This window comes from Procambarus clarkii, chromosome 43 (genome assembly GCF_040958095.1).
Source record: "Procambarus clarkii isolate CNS0578487 chromosome 43, FALCON_Pclarkii_2.0, whole genome shotgun sequence".
NCBI lineage: Eukaryota > Metazoa > Arthropoda > Malacostraca > Decapoda > Cambaridae > Procambarus > Procambarus clarkii.
The window spans coordinates 20,491,051-20,512,800 of NC_091192.1; the positions used below are offsets into that span (position 1 = coordinate 20,491,051).

Sequence of the window (21,750 nt, forward strand, 5' to 3'; positions counted from 1 at the left end):
AGGTTAGGCGTAGGTTAGGTGTTAGGTTAGGTTAGGTTAGGTTAGGTGTTAGCTTAGACTGTGACTCATACGTCAGGCTGCGAGCAGCCGCTTCCAACAGCCTGGTTAATCAGTCCAGCAATCAGGAGGCCTGGTCGACGACCGGGTCGCGGGGACGCTAAGCCCCGGAAGCACCTCAAGGTAACCTCAAGGTAAGGTAAGGTAGGTTAGGTTAGGTTAGGTTAAGTTAGGTTAGGTTACGTTCGGTGTTAACGTTCTGTTGGTGATCATTTGAATTACGTGGGTGAAGCAGTTAGAGGTTTGCTGTTGGAACAGAGGTCGTCGGAGGATCACTGTTAGAGAAATGATTGAACGTCATCAGTTGTGAGTTTTTCATTAATAAAAGACGGGGCTGGATTAATGAGCATTCGGCCTTTGTTGATGAGGACGGCTGTGTTTATGTTCCGCTTTGTGCTTACCGACGCTGAGATTCGAGCCCGGACCAGCTCAGAGCCCTTCCACTATCCATCATCCTTTATTGTCTTAATCCTCGTCTCCTTCTCGGAGAGTTCTGCATTCATATTCACTTCCTTCCTGAAGGGAACTATCAGGAGATGTTGCTATAGATTCAGCTACTCGGAACAAGTTCCAAGTAGCACGGGCTATGGTGAGCCCGAAACAAGTAGCACCGGCTATGGTGAGCCCGTAATAGACACAGGAGCGGTGCCTGTATCAGGAGAAAGCGCCAAGCCATTACGACTATATATCACTTAGCAGGGATCACGATAAGGATTTGGGATGGGACGGGGGGGGGGGGGAAGGAATGGTGCCCAACCACTTGGAGGATTGGGGATTGAACACCGACCTGCATGAAGCGAGACCATCGCTCTACCGTCCAGTCCAAGTGGTTGGGTTCCCGGAGCTGCAGTTTATCCTTGAGGGATTTATTTTTCTTCTATAGACAACCGAGGTTCTTCTATGGTCTAATGAGACTGTTTTGTGGTTCAAGCAGACTGTTACTGGATGGGCCGAGATAATCCATCCCCCAGCGAGATAATCCATCCCCCAGCGAGATAATTCATCCCCCAGCGAGATAACTCATCGTCCAGCGAGATAACTCATCGTCCAGCGAGATAATCCATCGTCCAGCGAGATAACTCATCGTCCAGCGAGATAACTCATCGTCCAGCGAGATAACTCATCGTCCAGCGAGATAACTCATCGTCCAGCGAGATAACTCATCGTCCAGCGAGATAATCCATCCCCCAGCGAGATAACTCATCGTCCAGCGAGATAACTCATCGTCCAGCGAGATAACTCATCGTCCAGCGAGATAACTCATCGTCCAGCGAGATAACTCATCGTCCAGCGAGATAACTCATCGTCCAGCGAGATAACTCATCGTCCAGCGAGATAACTCATCGTCCAGCGAGATAATCCATCCCCCAGCGAGATAACTCATCGTCCAGCGAGATAACTCATCGTCCAGCGAGATAACTCATCGTCCAGCGAGATAACTCATCGTCCAGCGAGATAATCCATCCCCCAGCGAGATAACTCATCGTCCAGCGAGATAACTCATCGTCCAGCGAGATAACTCATCGTCCAGCGAGATAACTCATCGTCCAGCGAGATAACTCATCGTCCAGCGAGATAATCCATCGTCCAGCGAGATAACTCATCGTCCAGCGAGATAACTCATCGTCCAGCGAGATAACTCATCGTCCAGCGAGATAACTCATCGTCCAGCGAGATAATCCATCCCCCAGCGAGATAATCCATCCCCCAGCGAGTCGTCCCGGGCATATGGTGACTATAGTGCTATACCTGTGTGCTGCGGTGCCCGTCATTAGGGTGAGTGGTGTAGCACTCTCTTGTCCCTGACCGCGTGTGTATTGGTTCCCGTCGTCCTCTGTCATCTTAACTGTCCATCATCGTCAAGAACATGTCTCCGGTGACTTGTCTGTCTGTCTGTCTGTCTGTCTGTCTGTCTGTCTGTCTGTCTGTCTGTCTGTCTGTCTGTCTGTCTGTCTGTCTGTCTGTCTGTCTGTCTGTCTCACTCTCTCTCTCTCTCTCTCTCTCTCTCTCTCTCTCTCTCTCTCTCTCTCTCTCTCTCTCTCTCTCTCTCTCTCTCTCTCTCTCTCTCTCTCTCTCTCTCTCAGGGGACTCATCACACAACATGTATAGGTCCTGTGAAGGGGATTTCCCCGGGGTAGCATGAGGGAGCTGAGTCATTTTTTAAAACCTCTCGTTATTTTACAATCAGCGTCCGACCTGATGTTTGTTGGTGTGTGGGTGTGGGGGTTGTGTGGGTGTGGGGGTTGTGTGGGTGTGGGGGTTGTGTGGGTGTGGGGGTTGTGTGGGTGTGGGGGTTGTGTGGGTGTGGGGTGGTTGTGTGAGTGTGGGGGTTGTGTGGGTGTGGTAGTGGTGTGCATTACAACAAGGTTACGAGGATAACAACATATTTATATTCAAGCAGCTCAACAGACATTACGGGCTATTCATGCCCGTGCCACCTCTTGGACGGCTTAATCTTCATCAATCAATCAACAGACGTGATCAAGACGCGTCACCAGGAAACAAGAGGCAGCGGGGGAAGGCGACAGCTGCCTAGAGAAATATGCGGTATTGAAAGACAGAACCAAAAGCCATTAGAACAATCACTCATAGGATGATGGAGTGGCTCCGGGTATAAGAAGTGGAGTTGGGTGGAGGGAAGAAGTAGAATGAGGGGTGAGGGGTGGAGGGGAGGAGGGGAGGAAGGAAGAAAGGGAGGTGCTGGCCGGGAAACAAAGGCCGGAAACTCAGGGTAAAAACCAAACTAGGGCGGCCAAACGACGCCCAAATGAGCCAGTTCGCAACATTACAGATAATTGATTGCTACGACTAAAAACCCTGCAACTTGAGTCCGTTGATGAGGGGGTGGCACCGACCACCCGTCATCAACTGAAGGGAGGGGGGCCACGACCCCTCAATTCTCGTCATGTGAAGACATAGACGACATTCACCTCTTTCAAGACGTTTCGCTTAATATCGGGAGAGTTCTTCGTGACCCCTGAGGAACTCTTCACACACCGAGCGAAACGTCTTGAAAGAGACGAATGTCGTCCATGCCTTCATACGCCCACTTCGGGACTTTCAGCCCCGATGATTTCAATATACAGTCAAGACGACACCACCTCTTGAAAGGTGCCTTACAATGTGCAAACAACAAGGCTATATAAAAGATGACACCGTATCTGGTTTCAACCAAACCGTCACCAAAGAGAGCCTGATCAACACCACAGAAATAATCGACAGACACAGCAACAATGGGACATTAAACATAGCCGAGGCTACACTACACATGAAACACACTCATCCACCTATCAACAACAAGCTTACTCATAAGTACACTTTAGTACCCAAGATGCACCACGGGTGTTTCCGGGTAATGGTTGGTCAGGAACTGGTGTTGAAAGCAAGTGAGTTCAAAGGCTAACCAATACTTAAAGGTTGTTTCTGGTGTAGTGGGGAATTATTGTATCAATAATTCGCTTATTATAATACTGTAGTAACCATTGGGATGATTCCTGGCTTCGTAAGTTTGAATCGTGGTGAAGTCCCACAATACCACCAGTGCGATGGATGTGTGCTGTACAAAATTCCATGCAAAAATTGTAGTAAGTTCTATTTTGGCCAAACAGGTAAACATCTTGAAGCAAGAATAAAGGACCACAAATATAGCATAAGAACAGGTCGAGAGATTAATGAACTGTTTGTTCACCCAAGAGACTATAACCCTGCAACTAACTGAACACAAATCAACTCAGGTGAACTGGGTTATAAATAACAACTGTTATATAATGACAACCCTGTCTTTACTCTCTGTATTCCTTCAACACGTGTTGTTGAAACACGAAAACATTCGGAATTTGGGTTAAATTTTTCTCTATGTGAATACTTACATATATTGACTATGACAAACTGGGTGAGAGCAATGATTGTAGAACTAATCTGCTCTATTTTTCTGATGTTTTTCCTTCACTTAAGGAAGTTGAAAGATTAACTCTCCCAAACTCAATTTTAAAATTGTGTTATGGCCTAAATATGGCAGAGTTATTTGTTCAGCTTCCTTCTCAAGCGAAGAAAAAAGAAAAGATTAGTTCTAGAATTATTGATCTCACTCACCCTTTGTCTTATATATATATATATATATATATATATATATATATATATATATATATATATATATATATATATATATATATATATATATATATATATATATATATATATACACACATATGCAACAATGATCACAAAAACACTGATCCAAGTATGCAGAATAACCACATGTGAAAAATAGAAAATGCTTAACGCGTTTTCGGCTAATTCGCCTTCATCAGAGCAAAGTAGAATCAAATATTCTACTTTGCTCTGGTGAAGGCGAATTAGCCGAAAACGCGATAAGCATTTTCTATTTTTCACATGTGGTTATTCTGCATATATATATACATATATATATATATTTATATAAACGTTCTGGAAAATGTAAAACATATAACATATTTGACAGTGATGAGTAGATGAGTGTGGGTACCTGCATATATGAATACATTCACCCAGATTTTAATATAGATAAAAGACCTTCAGAACTTTTCACTTTTGCATAAATTTGCGTAAATCGTGGAACAGGAAGCGAGCAGTGCGCATCGAATATGATTAAGATGAGTCAACCGGGCGAAGGAAAATTATAAATGGGTTTGTTGCGTGAGATGAGTTGACGTGGGTGTTGTTGTTGTTGTTGTTGTGTTGTTTTCCCTGTTGCAGATATATATATATATATATATATATATATATATATATATATATATATATATATATATATATATATATATATATATATATATATATATATATATATATATGGACGAACCCCTGGAGGTTCTTCCACTCATATAAGAACAGAAATGATCTTTGTGCTTCATGGAACACAGGAAGCACACTCCACTTACCAACAAAACTCATTCAACAAAAAACGGAAGTTGGGCGCCCTGACTGCACAAAAAAAAAAAAAACGGAAATCGGAACCTCTTGTCCAATACAAAAAACGGGAATCGAGGTCCCTGCACCCTTGAAAAAAAAAGGTCGCAGACCTTTCAGCCACGAAAAAAAAAAAACGAAAATTTAAAACTTCAATCACAGGACAAGACACATGGAAGTAGTTTAAACCCACCTATTGCCTACGCCCCATCCCCCCCTCCCCCCCTCCCTCCCTCCCCCTTCCCCCAACCAAGGTCCGGCAATAACAGTTTTATTAACCAGCGGAGCCGCGGTGGTCAAGTAGCTTTGCAATGGACCGCAGTTTTATAGGTCCTAGTAAATTTAAAAGGAAGCGGGTGCGACCCAGTTGCGTTGTATTGCATTAATCTGGTTGACGCTGTCTCAATTCACTTTCATTTTGAGCGCCGTGTCCCCCATCCCCATCCCATCCCATCCCATGCCTCCCTACCCCCCCCCCCCCTCCTATCCTCCCTCCCGCGGCGGCCCATTCAATACTTTTGTGTGTGTGTGTTGCTATTGCACTGGAGTTGAAAGCTGGTAAATTTGTTATGTCCGCGGTATGTATGTATTTGTATGTGTGTGTGCGTGTGTGTGTGTGTGTGTGTGTGTGTGTGTGTGTGTGTGTGTGTGTGTGTGTGTGTGTGTGTGTGTGTGTGTGTGTGTGTGTGTGTGTGTGTGTGTACTCACCTAGTTGTGCTTGCGGGGGTTGAGCTCTAGCTCTTTGGTCCCGCCTCTCAACTGTCAATCAACAGGTGTACAGGTTCCTGAGCCTATTGGGCTCTATCATATCTACACTTGAAACTGTGTATGGAGTCAGCCTCCACCACATCACTGCCTAATGCATTCCATTTGTCAACCACTCTGACACTAAAAAAGTTCTTTCTAATATCTCTGTGGCTCATTTGGGCACTCAGTTTCCACCTGTGTCCCCTTGTGCGTGTGCCCCTTGTGTTAAACAGTCTGTCTTTATCAACCCTGTCAATTCCCTTGAGGATCTTGAATGTGGTGATCATGTCCCCCCTAACTCTTCTGTCTTCCAACGAAGTGAGGTTTAATTCCCGTAGTCTCTCCTCGTAGCTCATACCTCTCAGCTCGGGTACTAGTCTGGTGGCAAACCTTTGAACCTTTTCCATTTTAGTCTTATGCTTGACTAGATATGGACTCCATGCTGGTGCCGCATACTCCAGGATTGGTCTGACATATGTGGTATATAATGTTCTGAAAGATTCCTTACACAAGTTTCTAAAGGCCGTTCTTATGTTAGCCAACCTGGCATATGCTGCTGCTGTTATCCTCTTGATATGAGCATCAGGGGACAGGTCTGGCGTGATATCAACCCCCAGGTCTTTCTCTCTCTCGGACTCTTGAAGTATTTCATCTCCCAAGTGATACCTTGTATCTGGTCTCCTGCTTCCTACCCGTATCTTCATTACATTACATTTGCTTGGATTAAACTCTAACAGCCATTTGTTCGACCATTCCTGCAGCTTGTCCAGGTCTTCTTGAAGCCTCAAGCTGTCCTCCTCTGTCTTAATCCTTCTCATAATTTTGGCGTCGTCAGCAAACATTGAGAGGAATGAGTCTATACCCTCTGGGAGATCATTTACGTATACTCTGGGAGATCATTTACGTATACATTTACGTCATTTACACATGTGTGTGTGTGTGTGTGTGTGTGTGTGTGTGTGTGTGTGTGTGTGTGTGTGTGTGTGTGTGTGAGAGAGAGAGAGAGAGAGAGAGAGAGAGAGAGAGAGAGAGAGAGAGAGAGAGAGAGAGAGAGAGAGAGAGAGAGAGAGAGAGAGAGAGAGAGAGAGAGAGAGAGAGAGAGAGAGAGAGAGAGAGAGAGAGAGAGAGAGAGAGAGAGAGAGAGAGAGAGAGAGAGAGTGACAGACAAACATACAGACGGAAAGAGAGAGACAGACAGAGACAGAGGGTGACAGCAAGACACTGGACAGAATACACGGACGGTAAAACATTGCACACACACACACAAAAAAAAATCTTGTTATTGTTTATATATATATATTTGACTTTAGTGGGGTTCTTTTCTGTCCAGACAGCTTTTGTGAGCTGTCTGGACAAAAGCTTTCTTTTCTTTTCCTTTTCTGTCCAGTCATTGTTTGGCTTTTGTAAGCTATACGTATAAATAATTTTTGACACGTCAATTATTTCAATCATTCTCCTTCAGTTTGTTTAAATCTTTTTTTTCATATTGGCTTTTTGTTTCTCTCTTCTTTTATAATAACAGAATATTATATATATCTATATATACCACTGTACCACTCAGAACTGTACTATTAGCCCACTGTACCACTCAGAACTGTACTATTAGCCCACTGTACCACTCAGAACTGCACTATTAGCCCACTGTACCACTCAGAACTGTACTATTAGCCCACTGTACCACTCAGAACTGTACTATTAGCCCACTGTACCACTCAGAACTGTACTATTAGCCCACTGTACCACTCAGAACTGTACTATTAGCCCACTGTACCACTCAGAACTGCACTATTAGCCCACTGTACCACTCAGAACTGTACTATTAGCCCACTGTACCACTCAGAACTGCACTATTAGTCCACTGTACCACTCAGAACTGTACTATTAGCCCACTGTACCACTCAGAACTGTACTATTAGCCCACTGTACCACTCAGAACTGTACTATTAGTCCACTGTACCACTCAGAACTGTACTATTAGTCCACTGTACCACTCAGAACTGTACTATTAGCCCACTGTACCACTCAGAACTGTACTATTAGCCCACTGTACCACTCAGAACTGTACTATTAGTCCACTGTACCACTCAGAACTGTACTATTAGCCCACTGTACCACTCAGAACTGTACTATTAGTCCACTGTACCACTCAGAACTGTACTATTAGCCCACTGTACCACTCAGAACTGTACTATTAGCCCACTGTACCACTCAGAACTGTACTATTAGTCCACTGTACCACTCAGAACTGTACTATTAGTCCACTGTACCACTCAGAACTGTACTATTAGCCCACTGTACCACTCAGAACTGTACTATTAGCCCACTGTACCACTCAGAACTGTACTATTAGTCCACTGTACCACTCAGAACTGTACTATTAGCCCACTGTACCACTCAGAACTGTACTATTAGTCCACTGTACCACTCAGAACTGTACTATTAGCCCACTGTACCACTCAGAACTGTATTATTAGCCCACTGTACCACTCAGAACTGTACTATTAGTCCACTGTACCACTCAGAACTGTACTATTAGTCCACTGTACCACTCAGAACTGTACTATTAGTCCACTGTACCACTCAGAACTGTACTATTAGCCCACTGTACCACTCAGAACTGTACTATTAGCCCACTGTACCACTCAGAACTGTACTATTAGTCCACTGTACCACTCAGAACTGTACTATTAGCCCACTGTACCACTCAGAACTGTACTATTAGTCCACTGTACCACTCAGAACTGTACTATTAGCCCACTGTACCACTCAGAACTGTACTATTAGCCCACTGTACCACTCAGAACTGTACTATTAGTCCACTGTACCACTCAGAACTGTACTATTAGTCCACTGTACCACTCAGAACTGTACTATTAGCCCACTGTACCACTCAGAACTGTACTATTAGCCCACTGTACCACTCAGAACTGTACTATTAGTCCACTGTACCACTCAGAACTGTACTATTAGCCCACTGTACCACTCAGAACTGTACTATTAGTCCACTGTACCACTCAGAACTGTACTATTAGCCCACTGTACCACTCAGAACTGTATTATTAGCCCACTGTACCACTCAGAACTGTACTATTAGCCCACTGTACCACTCAGAGCTGCACTAATAGTCCACTGTACCACTCAGAACTGTACTATTAGCCCACTGTACCACTCAGAACTACACTATTAGCCCACTGTACCACTCAGAACTGTACTATTAGTCCACTGTACCACTCAGAACTACACTATTAGCCCACTGTACCACTCAGAACTACACTATTAGCCCACTGTACCACTCAGAACTGTACTATTAGTCCACCGTACCACTCAGAACTGCACAATCAGCCGACTGTACCCCATCCGACTCCTTGTACCCTCACATCCCTAATGCCTTCTGAATGCACCCCGGGCATAAATTAAATCACTAAAAGCCTGTCAATTCCTCTTAGATTCCGGCACCTGAGATCGAGACCCACTTAGTGAGGACGCGGCCCCGTGCCTCCCTCGCCTTCCACGCCCCAGTATCACCTCCAAAATTACCACTTACTGAATAAAACGAACCTGGCAAGCGACTCACACACACACACACACACAGTGTGTGTGTGTGTGTGTGTGTGTGTGTGTGTGTGTGTGTGTATGTGTGTGTGTGTGTGTGTGTGTGTGTGTGTGTGTGTGTGTGTGTGTGTTTACTAGTTGTGTTTTTGCGGGGGTTGAGCTCTGCTCTTTCGGCCCGCCTCTCAACTGTCAATCAACTGTTTACTAACTACTTTTTTTTTTTTCTCCACACCACACACACACACACCCCAGGAAGCAGCCCGTGACAGCTGACTAACTCCCAGGTACCTATTTACTGCTAGGTAACAGGGGCACTTAGGGTGAAAGAAACTTTGCCCATTTGTTTCTGCCTCGTGCGGGAATCGAACCCGCGCCACAGAATTACGAATCCTGCGCGCTATCCACCAGGCTACGAGGCCCCATAAGTGTGAGTGTGAGTGTGTGTGTGTGTGTGAGTGTGAGTGTGTGTGTGTGTGTGTGTGTGTGTGTGTGTGTGTGTGAGTGTGAGTGTGTGTGTGTGTGTGTGTGTGAGTGTGTGTGTGTGAGTGTGTGTGTGTGTGTGAGTGTGTGTGTGTGAGTGTGTGTGTGTGTGTGTGTGTGTGTGTGTGTGTGTGTGTGTGTGTGTGTGTGTGTGTGTGTGTGTGTGTGTGTGTGTGTGTGTGTGTGTGTACTCACCTAATTGTACTCACCTAATTGTGCTTGCGGGGGTTGAGCTCTGGCTCTTTGGTCCCGCCTCTCAACCGTCAATCAACTGGTGTACAGATTCCTGAGCCTATTGGGCTCTATCATATCTACATTTGAAACTGTGAATGGAGTCAGCCTCCACCACATCACTTCCTAATGCATTCCATTTGCTAACTACTCTGACACTGAAAAAGTTCTTTCTAACGTCTCTGTGGCTCATTTGGGTACTCAGCTTCCACCTGTGTCCCCTTGTTCGCGTCCCACCAGTGTTGAAAAGTTCGTCCATGTTTACCCGGTCGATTCCCCTGAGGATTTTGTAGGTTGTGATCATGTCCCCCCATGTGTGTGTGTGAGTGTGTGTGAGTGAGAGTGCCTGTCACTCTGCATATAACAAATTACTGGTAACAGTTGAACTGCCAAAAAATTGTAAGACGGCTAATGTAGTCCTGATATACAAGAAGGGTGATAGGCAGGAGGCACTGAACTACAGAACTTTGTAACACAGCATCAACATGGGTTCAGGGATGGCAAGTCATGCCTCACAGGATTATCTCAATTCTACTTCCATGCAACAAAAATCTATCAAGAAAGAGAAGGCTGGGTAGACTGCATATTTTTCGATTGCCAGAAAGCCTTTGGCACTGTACCACATAAGAGACTAGTGCACAAACTGGAGATGCAGGCAGGAGTGAAAAGGAAGGTACTTCATCATATAAGGGAGTACCTAAGCAACAGAAGACAGAGAGTCAGTGTGAGGGGTGAGGTCTCAGAGTGGAGAGGCGTCACCAGTGGAGTCCCACAGGGATCAGTCCTTGGACCTATACTGTTTCTGATACATGCAAATGATCTCCCAGAGGGAAAAGACTCGTTCCTCTCAATGTTTGCTGATGATGCACAAATTATGAGGAAGATTAAGACAGAGGAAGATAGTATGAGGATGCAAGATGACCTAGACAAACTGAAGGAATGGTCCAACAAATTGCTTCTAACGTTCAACCCAAGTAAATGTAAGGTAATGAAACTAGGCGATGGAAACAGGAGGCCAGATACATGATACTGAATGGGAGAAGAAGTCCTTCATGAAACGGACAGAGAGAAAGATCAAGGAGTTGATATCACGCCAAACCTGTCTCCTGAAGCCCACATAAAGAGAATAACATCAGCGGCGTATGCGAGGCTAGCTAGCTAACATTTGGACTGTCTTCAGAAACCTGTGTAAGGAATCATTCAGAATCTTGTATTCCACGTATATAAGACCAATCCTGAAGTATGCGGCCCCAGCATGGAGCCCGTACCTTGTCAAGCACAAGATGAAGCTGGAAAAAGTTCAGAGGTATGCAACTAGGCTAGTTCCAGAACTACGAGGCATGAGTCACGAGGAAAGGCTGCGGGAACTGCACCTCACGTTGCTGGAAGACGGAAGAGCTCGGGGAGACATGATTACCACATTCAAAATTCTCAAAGGAATTGACAGGGTAGACCAGGATGGATTAATTAACACGGGTGGTACAGGCACAAGGGGGACACGGGTGGAGGCTGAAGCAAGTCAATTGGGCCGCTATAAGGTGAGATCATTGAGGAAAATTCAATAAACAGCTTTAATGGAAAAACGACAATAAACATGATAAATTAGAGAGAGAGAGAGAGAGAGAGAGAGAGAGAGAGAGAGAGAGAGAGAGAGAGAGAGAGAGAGAGAGAGAGAGAGAGAGAGAGAGAGAGAGAGAGAGAGAGAGAGAGAGAGAGAGAGAGAGAGAGAGAGAGAGAGAGAGGGGAGAACATATACAGACTAATAGAGGAAGTAGAGCGAGACAGACGAGAAAACAGGCAAAGAGACAGACAGAGAGACAGAGAAGCAGACAGCCAGCCAGCCAGACAGAGAAACAAACAGACAATAAACAAAAACAGAAGCCTCAGAGACAAACAGACTATGAAACAAGCTAAAACATTTAACACAAAGTAATTAGCCACAACGACAAACTAAGCCGATTGAAATACTATTTCAATAAACCTTTTTTTTTTGTAAATCATATATTGATAATTGGATATGCATATAATTATACTAATGATAATTCTATAGAAATGAAGTGCTACCCACTGCACTAATTCCCTCCCGGGCTGCCCAATCATATTACCATCAATCTCTTACCCGGAAAAAATACATATATCAGCGACATAATTTTCGAATGGGATTTTAATTTGATATAAAATATATGAAATGGGATATACACGTCAGCGCGTGGTATTTATCAGTTAACGATACGGAGATTATCAGTAGAAGTCAGTACGTGTTTTTAATATAATAGAACGTGTTTTCGTAATTATAAAAATATATATATATATATATTGTTTTATAGCAGCGATGTGTCAATATTTCATTCAAAATGATCTGCTACCAGAAATTTTAGCCAAATATCCCCAGTTTGGTAACTGTAGGTAGTAACTGAGTGATTGTAACCTATCCACCGCTGCCCACTGGATGGGGGGCGGTGTGCAGGACAAACATATCAATGTTGACACTAGCTCTCCACATATGTCAGGTGCTTAATTTAGAACCTGTACTTGAGGTCGATCTCGAACCCATTGTTGATGTGACGACTTATATTGAATTTTGTAACTAGCTCATCAAGATTGTAACTTGCTTAGCTAAATGAATTGTGGGGTTCAGTCCCTGAGCCCATTATGTGCCTCTGTAACCCTTTCCACTACCGCCCACAACATGGGTATGGGGTGCATAATAAATGAACTAAACTAACTAATAGAACTATCTAAAATACTTCCCTGATGTCCATATATCCACTTCTTCAAGAACTAGAAACGTGTCTTATATTGATATCATCGAAACGTTCCGTTTGAAAAATCGATAAACAGGAGATGTTATTGGAAAATGTTTAGATCTGCTCATTGTTATTGTTGTTATTATTGTTATTGTGAGATTTGTTGAGGAATATGATATAAATGTTTCATTCTTGGTGGATAAAAGATCAAAAGTTAGTTCAACTATGTTGCAGGTCTCACACACACACACACACACACACACACACACACACACACACACACACACACACAAGAGGCCAGATACAAGGTATCATCTGGGAGAGGAAATTCTTCAGGAGTCAGAGAAGGAAAAAGACTTGGGGGTTGATATCACGCCAGACCTCTCTCCTGCAGCACATATCAAGCGGATAACATCAGCGGCATATGCCAGGCTGGCCAACATACGAACGGCATTCAGAAACTTGTGTAAAGAATCATTCAGAACTTTGTATACCACATATGTCAGACCAATCCTGGAGTATGCAGCCCCAGCATGGAGTCCATATATAGTCAAGGATAAGACTAAACTGGAAAAGGTTCAAAGGTTTGCCACCAGACTAGTACCCGAGCTGAGAGGTATGAGCTACGAGGAGAGGCTACGGGAATTAAACCTCACTTCGCTGGAAGACAGAAGAGTTAGGGGGGACATGATCACCACATTCAAGATTCTCAAGGGAATTGATAGGGTAGATAAAGACAGGCTATTTAACACAAGGGGCACACGCACAAGGGGACACAGGTGGAAACTGAGTGCCCAAATGAGCCACAGAAATATTAGAAAGAACTTTTTTAGTGTCAGAGTGGTTGACAGGTGGAATGCATTAGGCAGTGATGTGGTGGAGGCTGACTCCATACACAGTTTCAAGTGTAGATATGATAAAGCCCAGTAGGCTCAGGAATCTGTACACCAGTTGATGGTTGAGAGGCGGGACCAAAGAGCCAGAGCTCAACCCCCGCAAGCACAACTAGGTGAGTACAACTAGGTGAGTACACACACACACACACACACACACACACACACACAGGAGGACACAGAAGTAATGATCCAGAAACACTAACAAGACAGTTTTCACTTCCCAATCATTTCTTAACAAGGATCTCCAAGGGCCCCAAGACAGTTAAAAAAAAATATTTTTTTAACTGTCTTTCTGTCTAAAAATAAAAAATAAATAAAAATGAATATATCTATATATGCTGTATATCTAGGGTATGGGTCCCTACAATTGCACCAGAGGTGGTACCCCTATATATATATATATATATATATATATATATATATATATATATATATATATATATATATATATATATATATATATATATATATATATATATATATATATATATATATATATAAAACTTTGTGAGGGTACCACCTCTGGTGCCAATGTGGGGACCCATAGCCTCGGAGAAGAAAACAAAAAGTATTCAGAGGAGACCTTGTGGTTTCTCACTGAACACTAATATTATCTTCTCCTACCACCCCCATTCTTTTGTATGTACACATATATATTTACTTTATTTGAACTTTGTTACAAAAAAAGGAGTTACATATGGGTTACAAAGATGGTTATCATAGGTTGTCGAGTTCCTCCAGCTCCTCAGATGGCGGGCAGGAACCCTGGATGCAGTGCGCATTTCCCCTCTGTATCGCCACACTGAGGCGCTGGAAAAGAAAGCTTGCAGCTCTTGGGTCCCTTGTTGTTTCAATGAGCCTAGAACCCAGTTCCTTAAAAAAACTGATACATACACACACACACATATATATATATATATATATATATATATATATATATATATATATATATATATATATATATATATATATATATATATATATGTCGGCAACTGGCACGCGTCTCACACCACACGCCCTCCGAATTGCTGTGGCCCTCCGCCTTGCTGCCCCAATCCACACCAGATATAGGTGTATTTGCGGCGAGGTGGTGGCTGACAGGTACGGCCACCATGGCCTACTCTGCCAAAGCACAGGGGGATGGCACTCGAGGCACAGTGAAGTTAACGACATCATCAAGAGGAGCCTCACCACAGCTGGATGCCCAGCTGAAAGAGAGCCCCGTTACCTAACGCCCCGTAACTCTGATGCTCTTATTGGTCGCCCGGATGGTATCACAGTGAACCCCTGGAAGAATGGCAAGCGGTTGGTATGGGACTACACGTGCGTATCAACCCTGGCTAACACCTACATTAACCTCAGTGTTGCACAACCAGGTGGCGCTGCCACCCACAGGGAAGCAGCCAAATCCCGTAAGTATAGAGAACTGGATCACCACTACAATTTTGTCCCCATTGCTTCTGAGACGCTCGGCGCCTGGGGTAAAAGTGCTACCAGTTTTTTGAAGGAACTGGGTTCTAGGCTCATTGAAACAACAAGGGACCCGAGAGCTGCAAGCTTTCTTTTCCAGCGCCTCAGTGTGGCGATACAGAGGGGAAATGCGCACTGCATCCAGGGTTCCTGCCCGCCATCTGAGGAGCTGGAGGAACTCGACAACCTATGACAACCATCTTTGTAACCCATATGTAACTCCCTTTTTTGTAACAAAGTTCAAATAAAGTAAATATATATGTGTATATATATATATATATATATATATATATATATATATATATATATATATATATATATATATATATATATATATATATATATATATATATATATATATTGGTAGCAGTCTTTCTTGTAAACATATGTTGTTGAATATGACCGAAAAGATAAGATTAATAATTCTAACACGAATCTTCTCAATATTTCTTATGTTTATCTTCACTGTCGGTGATAATAAAAATAACAATTTTCCGAAATTCATTTTTTAATTGTCTGACGCCTGAACGCGTTTCGTAATTCGTATTACATTTCCAAAGACTTAATTTACACACAAATTCTTCGTACTTATACTCTATTGGATGAGGTGATATGGTACAAAAGTTTTGGGTGAGGTGACAAACACAAGACAGAACACGAAACAATGGGTATAAATTGGATAAGTGAACATATGAATGGAAGTAACTGCAGAAGGCCTATTGGCCCATACTTCCTCTTGCTGCTTCCATATTGGTTCGGGGTCTTGAAGTTGGTAGAATATAGTTGTGCATTAATTGGCTCTTGATTGCTGGTGTTGACTTTTTGATGTGTAGTGCCTCGCTGATGTCAAGCTGCCTGCTATCGCTGTACCTATCGATGATTTCTGAGTTGTTTGTTAAGATTTCTCTGGTGATGGTCTGGTTGTGAGAAGAGATTATGTGTTCCTTGATGGAGCCCTGTTGTCTGTGCATAGTTAGTTGTCTAGAAAGAGACGTTGTTGTCTTGCTTATATACTGAATTCTTTGGGGCTTACAGACCCCAAGTGGGCTTGTGAAGGCATAGACGACGTTGGTCTCCTTCAAAGCGTTCTGCTTGGTGTCTGGCGAGTTTTTCATGAGTAGATTGGCCGTTTTTTTTAGTTTTATAATAAATTATCAATTGTATTTTCTGATTTTTGTCTGTAGGGATGACGTTCCTATCAACAATATCTTTCAGGACCCTTTCCTCCGTTTTATGAGCCGTCGAAAAGAAGTTCCTGTAAAATAGTCTAATTGGAGGCACAAGTGTTGTGTTGGTTGACTCTTCAGAGGTTGCATGGCGTTTTACCTTTCTTTTTATGATGTCTTCAACGAAACCGTTAGATAAGCCGTTGTTGACTAGGACTTGCCTTACCCTACAGAGTTCTTCATCGACTTCTTTCGATCCTGAGCTGTGTCTTAGAGCACGGTCGACGTAAGCGTTAACAACACTCCTCTTGTACCTGTCTGGGCAGTCACTGTTGGTATTGAAGCACATTCCTATGTTTGTTTCTTGGGTGTAGACTGCAGTATGGAAGCCTCCGCTCCTCCTCGGAGTTCGAACAGCAACGCAAATTGCTGTACCAGCCTTCCTGTCCTCCTCATCGGCATCCGAGGACCTTGTGAAGGAAATACTACCTGCCCACTTACATCAGCTGGCAGGTGTACATGATCCCAATTTTACACGCTGTGCCACAGAGTGGGCCTCTCGTGCAGGCCCATCACCTCAACCACCATCCCCAAAAGCCCACAAGCAATCCAGCTGGGATGGTCCCATTGTAGACCAAGTTGCTGCAGAGTGCCTGGGTGCTGCAACAACACAACACGACATTGCTCGCCTCACAGCAGTAGCAGCCCCACATGCAGGGGATTTCCTGTTAGCAACCCCAATGTCGGCAACTGGCACGCGTCTCACACCACACGCCCTCCGAATTGCTGTGGCCCTTCGCCTTGCTGCCCCAATCCACACCAGATATAGGTGTATTTGCGGCGAGGTGGTGGCTGACAGGTACGGTCACCATGACCTACTCTGCCAAAGCACAGGGGGATGGCACTCGAGGCACAGTGAAGTTAACGACATCATCAAGAGGAGTCTCATCACAGCTGGATGCCCAGCTGAAAGAGAGCCCCGTTACCTAACGCCCCGTAACTCTGATGCTCTTATTGGTCGCCCGGATGGTATCACAGTGAACCCCTGGAAGAATGGCAAGCAGTTGGTATGGGACTACACGTGCGTATCAACCCTGGCTAACACCTAAATTGACTTTCATGTTGCACAACCAGGTGGCGCTGCCAACCATAGGGAATCAGCCAAATCCCGTAAGTATAGAGAATTCGATCACCACTGCAATTTTGTCCCCATTGCTTCTGAGACACTGGGCGCTTGGGGTAAAAGTGCTACCAGTTTTTTGAAGGAACTGGGTCCTAGGCTCACTGAAGCAACAAGAGACCCCTAAAGCTGCCAGCTTCTTTTTCCAGCGCCTCAGCGTGGTCATACAGAGGGGAAATGCACACTGTATTCAGGGTTCCTGCCCGCCATCTGAAGAGCTAGAAATACTCGACAACTTATGATAATCATTTTTGTACCATATATGTAACTCCTTTTTTGGTAACAAAGTTTCAATAACAAAGACCTCACAAACCACACCTTCTACCACAAAAACCTCACACAACAGACTCCTTTTCCAAAATACCCCTCCCCCCAAACAACCCCCCCCCACAAACAGTAACCAACCCCCAGAGTTTGCACTCCAGGGATGCAGTCAGAAGAAGCTTAAATTACTGCCTGATGTATTTTTACCAGTTGTGATGCATGTTCCAAGCCTAATTGGGAAGAGCTTTGCAACATTTGCAACAGGGGGGCGGGGAGGGTGACGGGGAGAGGGAAAAAAGAGGATAGTTGGAAAGTGAGTGAGTGAGAGAGAGAGAGAGAGAGAGAGAGAGAGAGAGAGAGAGAGAGAGAGAGAGAGAGAGAGAGAGAGAGAGAGAGAGAGAGAGAGAGAGAGAGAGAGAGAGAGAGAGAAGTGAGAGGTAGAAAGGAGGGGGGGGGGGGAAGCGAAGGAAAGATAATTATGAATTCCAAGTGAACCGAGAAAAACCTGAAATAACAAGGAATAATGAGGAAGATTAGGTAAGAGAACACGAAAGAGTGCATAGTTAACGAGGAAGACTGCGAGGGGGAGGGGAGGGAGGGGAAGGGAGTCATGAAGTATGTAAAGTTGGTGTTAAAGTTTTTCATTAACTCACAACTGTTGAGAATAACATGTTTTTCATTAACTCACAACTTCTGGTGTGAATATTTCTCATTAAATTAACTCACAACTGCTGATATCAACGCTTCTCAATAACTCACAACTGCTGGGGTTAACATTTTTGATAACATATTTGTTTTTGTTTTTTTTGCAGGAAAAGTGATGTGCTGACCCTAAGCCTCTGGCTGGCCCACTAAGAGTTAAAACTGTGTCTTGCTCAGGTGGTGGATGAATTTTTATAACACCCACGTGTCGGTTTCTCTAGATTATGCCCCATGTGTTTAACAACAACTTCCTCGCTCCTTTTCAATCACAGTTGTAAACTTATTTACCTGCTAACTGTATAGTGTCACATGCTGTTCCAGTGGTCTATCGAGCTGTTAACATCAGAAACAGCACTTATGTTTGGCCACTGCAATGTCATTTCCTAATATTCCCACATGACTTGGCACCGAGTTGTTTAGTATCCGATGACCTTGACTTTTTTTAAGAGTTTGCATTAATGGTATGCCATTTGTGGTCAGATGGATGTTGTCACGTATGTGTTCTTGTCGCAAGGTTGCAGTGGCCCTTCTCGAATCTGAATGTGTGATAACATGTTGTCGGTGTTCAACAAGAGCATGTTTCAAAGTTAATTGAATAGCTAGTATCTCTCTGTTTGTGTGTGTGTGAGTGTGTGTGTGTGTGTGTGTGTGCATGCGTGCGTGCGTGCGTGCGTGTTAACATTAGCAGCAGCAGCAGTATATTAAACAGAGGTACCAGCAGCATCAGACACAACAGCTTTAATAGCAACAGTAGCGGACGGTACAACAGCAACCGCCCGCTACTGTTGCTAGCTGCTAGCCGCTGCCGAAGGTACAGAAGGTACAGCAGCAGCAGCTTGAGCAGCAACAGTAAACCAACGACAGGAGGAGAATAACCGCATTAGCAGCTGCCTCAGCAATATTAGCAGCACCAACAGGAGCAGCATCAGCAACAGTAACACCTGCTGAAACAGTAACAGAAGCAGTTCTAACAGAAAGAGCAGCACAAACATCAACAACGCCCAGACCAGCAACATGACACCAACGTCAGCAGTAGCAGGAGCAGGAGCAGGAGCAGGAACGGCCGCAGGAGCAGGAGCAGGGAGATCTACAGGACAGCAGTAATAACAGGCGCTTCAAAGGCTGACCAATATTGAATGAAGTCACCGATTTGGTCTGACTGTCACGTTGCCCGCTACGGAAGAGGGAGAGAGAGAGAGAGAGTGATAGCGAGAGAGACAGAAAGAGAGAGTGAGAGAGAGAGACAGGAAGGAGAAAGTGAGACGAACGAGAGGGAAATGGAATGAGGGTATATATATATATATATATATATATATATATATATATATATATATATATATATATATATATATATATATATATATATATATATATATATATATATATATGCGTGTATATACAGATTCGTAAGATCACGGCTCCTGAAAGCACAGAGTCGTTTTATAATGGCCCTTTGTCCTGGGGACCATTCAGGCTTGTTCGCATATATATATATATATATATATATATATATATATATATATATATATATATATATATATATATATATATATATATATATATATATATTAGAGAGAGCAGAGCAGAGGTGTGAAGGAAAAGGTACTTAGTAAAGATTAAAGGAACCTTAGCAAAGTTCAAAGTTAGTTAAGAAATCCGAACAGATAAATAAGAAAATTTCATATCATTTAGAAAATATCACGTCATATGCAAAGGCTTAAAAATCATTAAAATCAGGTCTACTGGATTAAGGAAAGTCTAAAGGTCATTAAGAAAAGCTTAAAGGTCATACAGCATGTCGTTAGACGTCGTTAGGTCGTTAGACAAAGTCGTTAGACAAGAGGAAAACTGAAAATAAGGCGAATACACCATTGGGTAATTATTGATTAATATCGGCAGCGAGAGACCCGATTCGGGGAAGGTAATTTTAATTAGAGGCCAAGTTAAAGAACTTAATAAAGTCGCCTTAATTAGCAGGTATTCAGAACTTTCCTTTTAACAGGTGAAGTTTTATTAGATTTAAGAGAAAATGGATTCTGAGAGAAAGAGAGAGAGAGAGAGAGAGAGAGAGAGAGAGAGAGAGAGAGAGAGAGAGAGAGAGAGAGAGAGAGAGAGAGAGAGAGAGAGAGAGAGAGAGAGAGAGAGAGAGAGAGAGAGAGAGAGACAGACAGACAGAGCGAGAGAGAGAGAGAGAGAGAAAGAGAGAGAGAGAGAGAGAGAGAGAGAGAGAGAGAGAGAGAGAGAGAGAGAGAGAGAGAGAGAGAGAGAGAGAGAGAGAGAGAGAGAGAGAGAGGGGGGGGTGGAGGTAGTGGAGGGGGGGGGAGATGAAAATATATAACTTGCTTCTCTATATCTGGAACAAGACATGTTAGAGATAGTAATGTATCTCATTAACAAGTAGAGATAGTAATGTATCTCATTAACAAGCAGAGATAGTAATGTATCTCATTAACAAGTTGAGATAGTAATGTATCTCATTAACAAGCAGAGATAGTAATGTATCTCATTAACAAGTAGAGATACCAATTTATCTCATTAACAAGCAGAGATAGTAATTTATCTCATTAACCAGTAAAGGGGGGTCAATGACCCTTAAAAAGGTCAATCCAGGCAATTACGTTCCGTCTGTAACACAAGTTATTTCCAAATAGTTTAGTGCTATAGTTCCCATCATGTGCAATTATTGGTTAATTGAAGGAATTTACTCTTAGATTACCAAGAGGGTAGTTAAGTAGTTTACTTTATCTTTAGTTCAACTTGACTTGTAAATACCTGGACTGTTAGATATTTGTAACAATTATTAAATTACTTTTTTGACTAGTTTAAACAAATACAATTCTTATAATTAATATCAAACAACGATTAATTAAAAAAACACCATTTAATACTATTTCACAGTTAATAAAATTGACAAATTAATAAATAATTGCAATTAATGAATGTTTTTCACAGTTCAAAATATACTTATACAAATCAATGATATTTCTTCGCTTATATTCGTACACTATAATGATTCGTGCTGATGCTAACTTGTACCTGAACGGAACGAAGACTTTGAATTACTTCCACCAAGCATCAAGCACACACACCATCCCAACACCATCCCAACACCCACCAAACACTCATTAAACACCCATTAAACACCTGAAGTCGTAAATCTCATAAATCAAATCTCTTTGGGATGGGGGTGAGTTGAATCACAAGGAGAGGGGGAGTGAGGGGGGAGAGAGAGGGGGAGTGAGGGGGGAGAGAGAGGGGGAGTAAGGGGGGAGAGAGAGGGGGAGAGAGAGGGGGAGAGAGAGGGGAGTAAA

General features: G+C 43.3%; 1 protein-coding gene across 1 annotated transcript in view; it reads left to right on the forward strand.

The window, feature by feature from the left end:
* Positions 1 to 3,178: 3,178 nt before the first annotated feature.
* The window catches only part of LOC138373674 (fap1 adhesin-like), a 21,012-nt gene continuing 2,440 nt past the window's right edge, over positions 3,179 to 21,750 (forward strand). The window contains exon 1 of the mRNA XM_069340025.1: positions 3,179 to 3,443. Coding sequence (XP_069196126.1) covers positions 3,179 to 3,443 — 265 coding nt within the window. The remainder of the gene's footprint in view (positions 3,444 to 21,750) is intronic.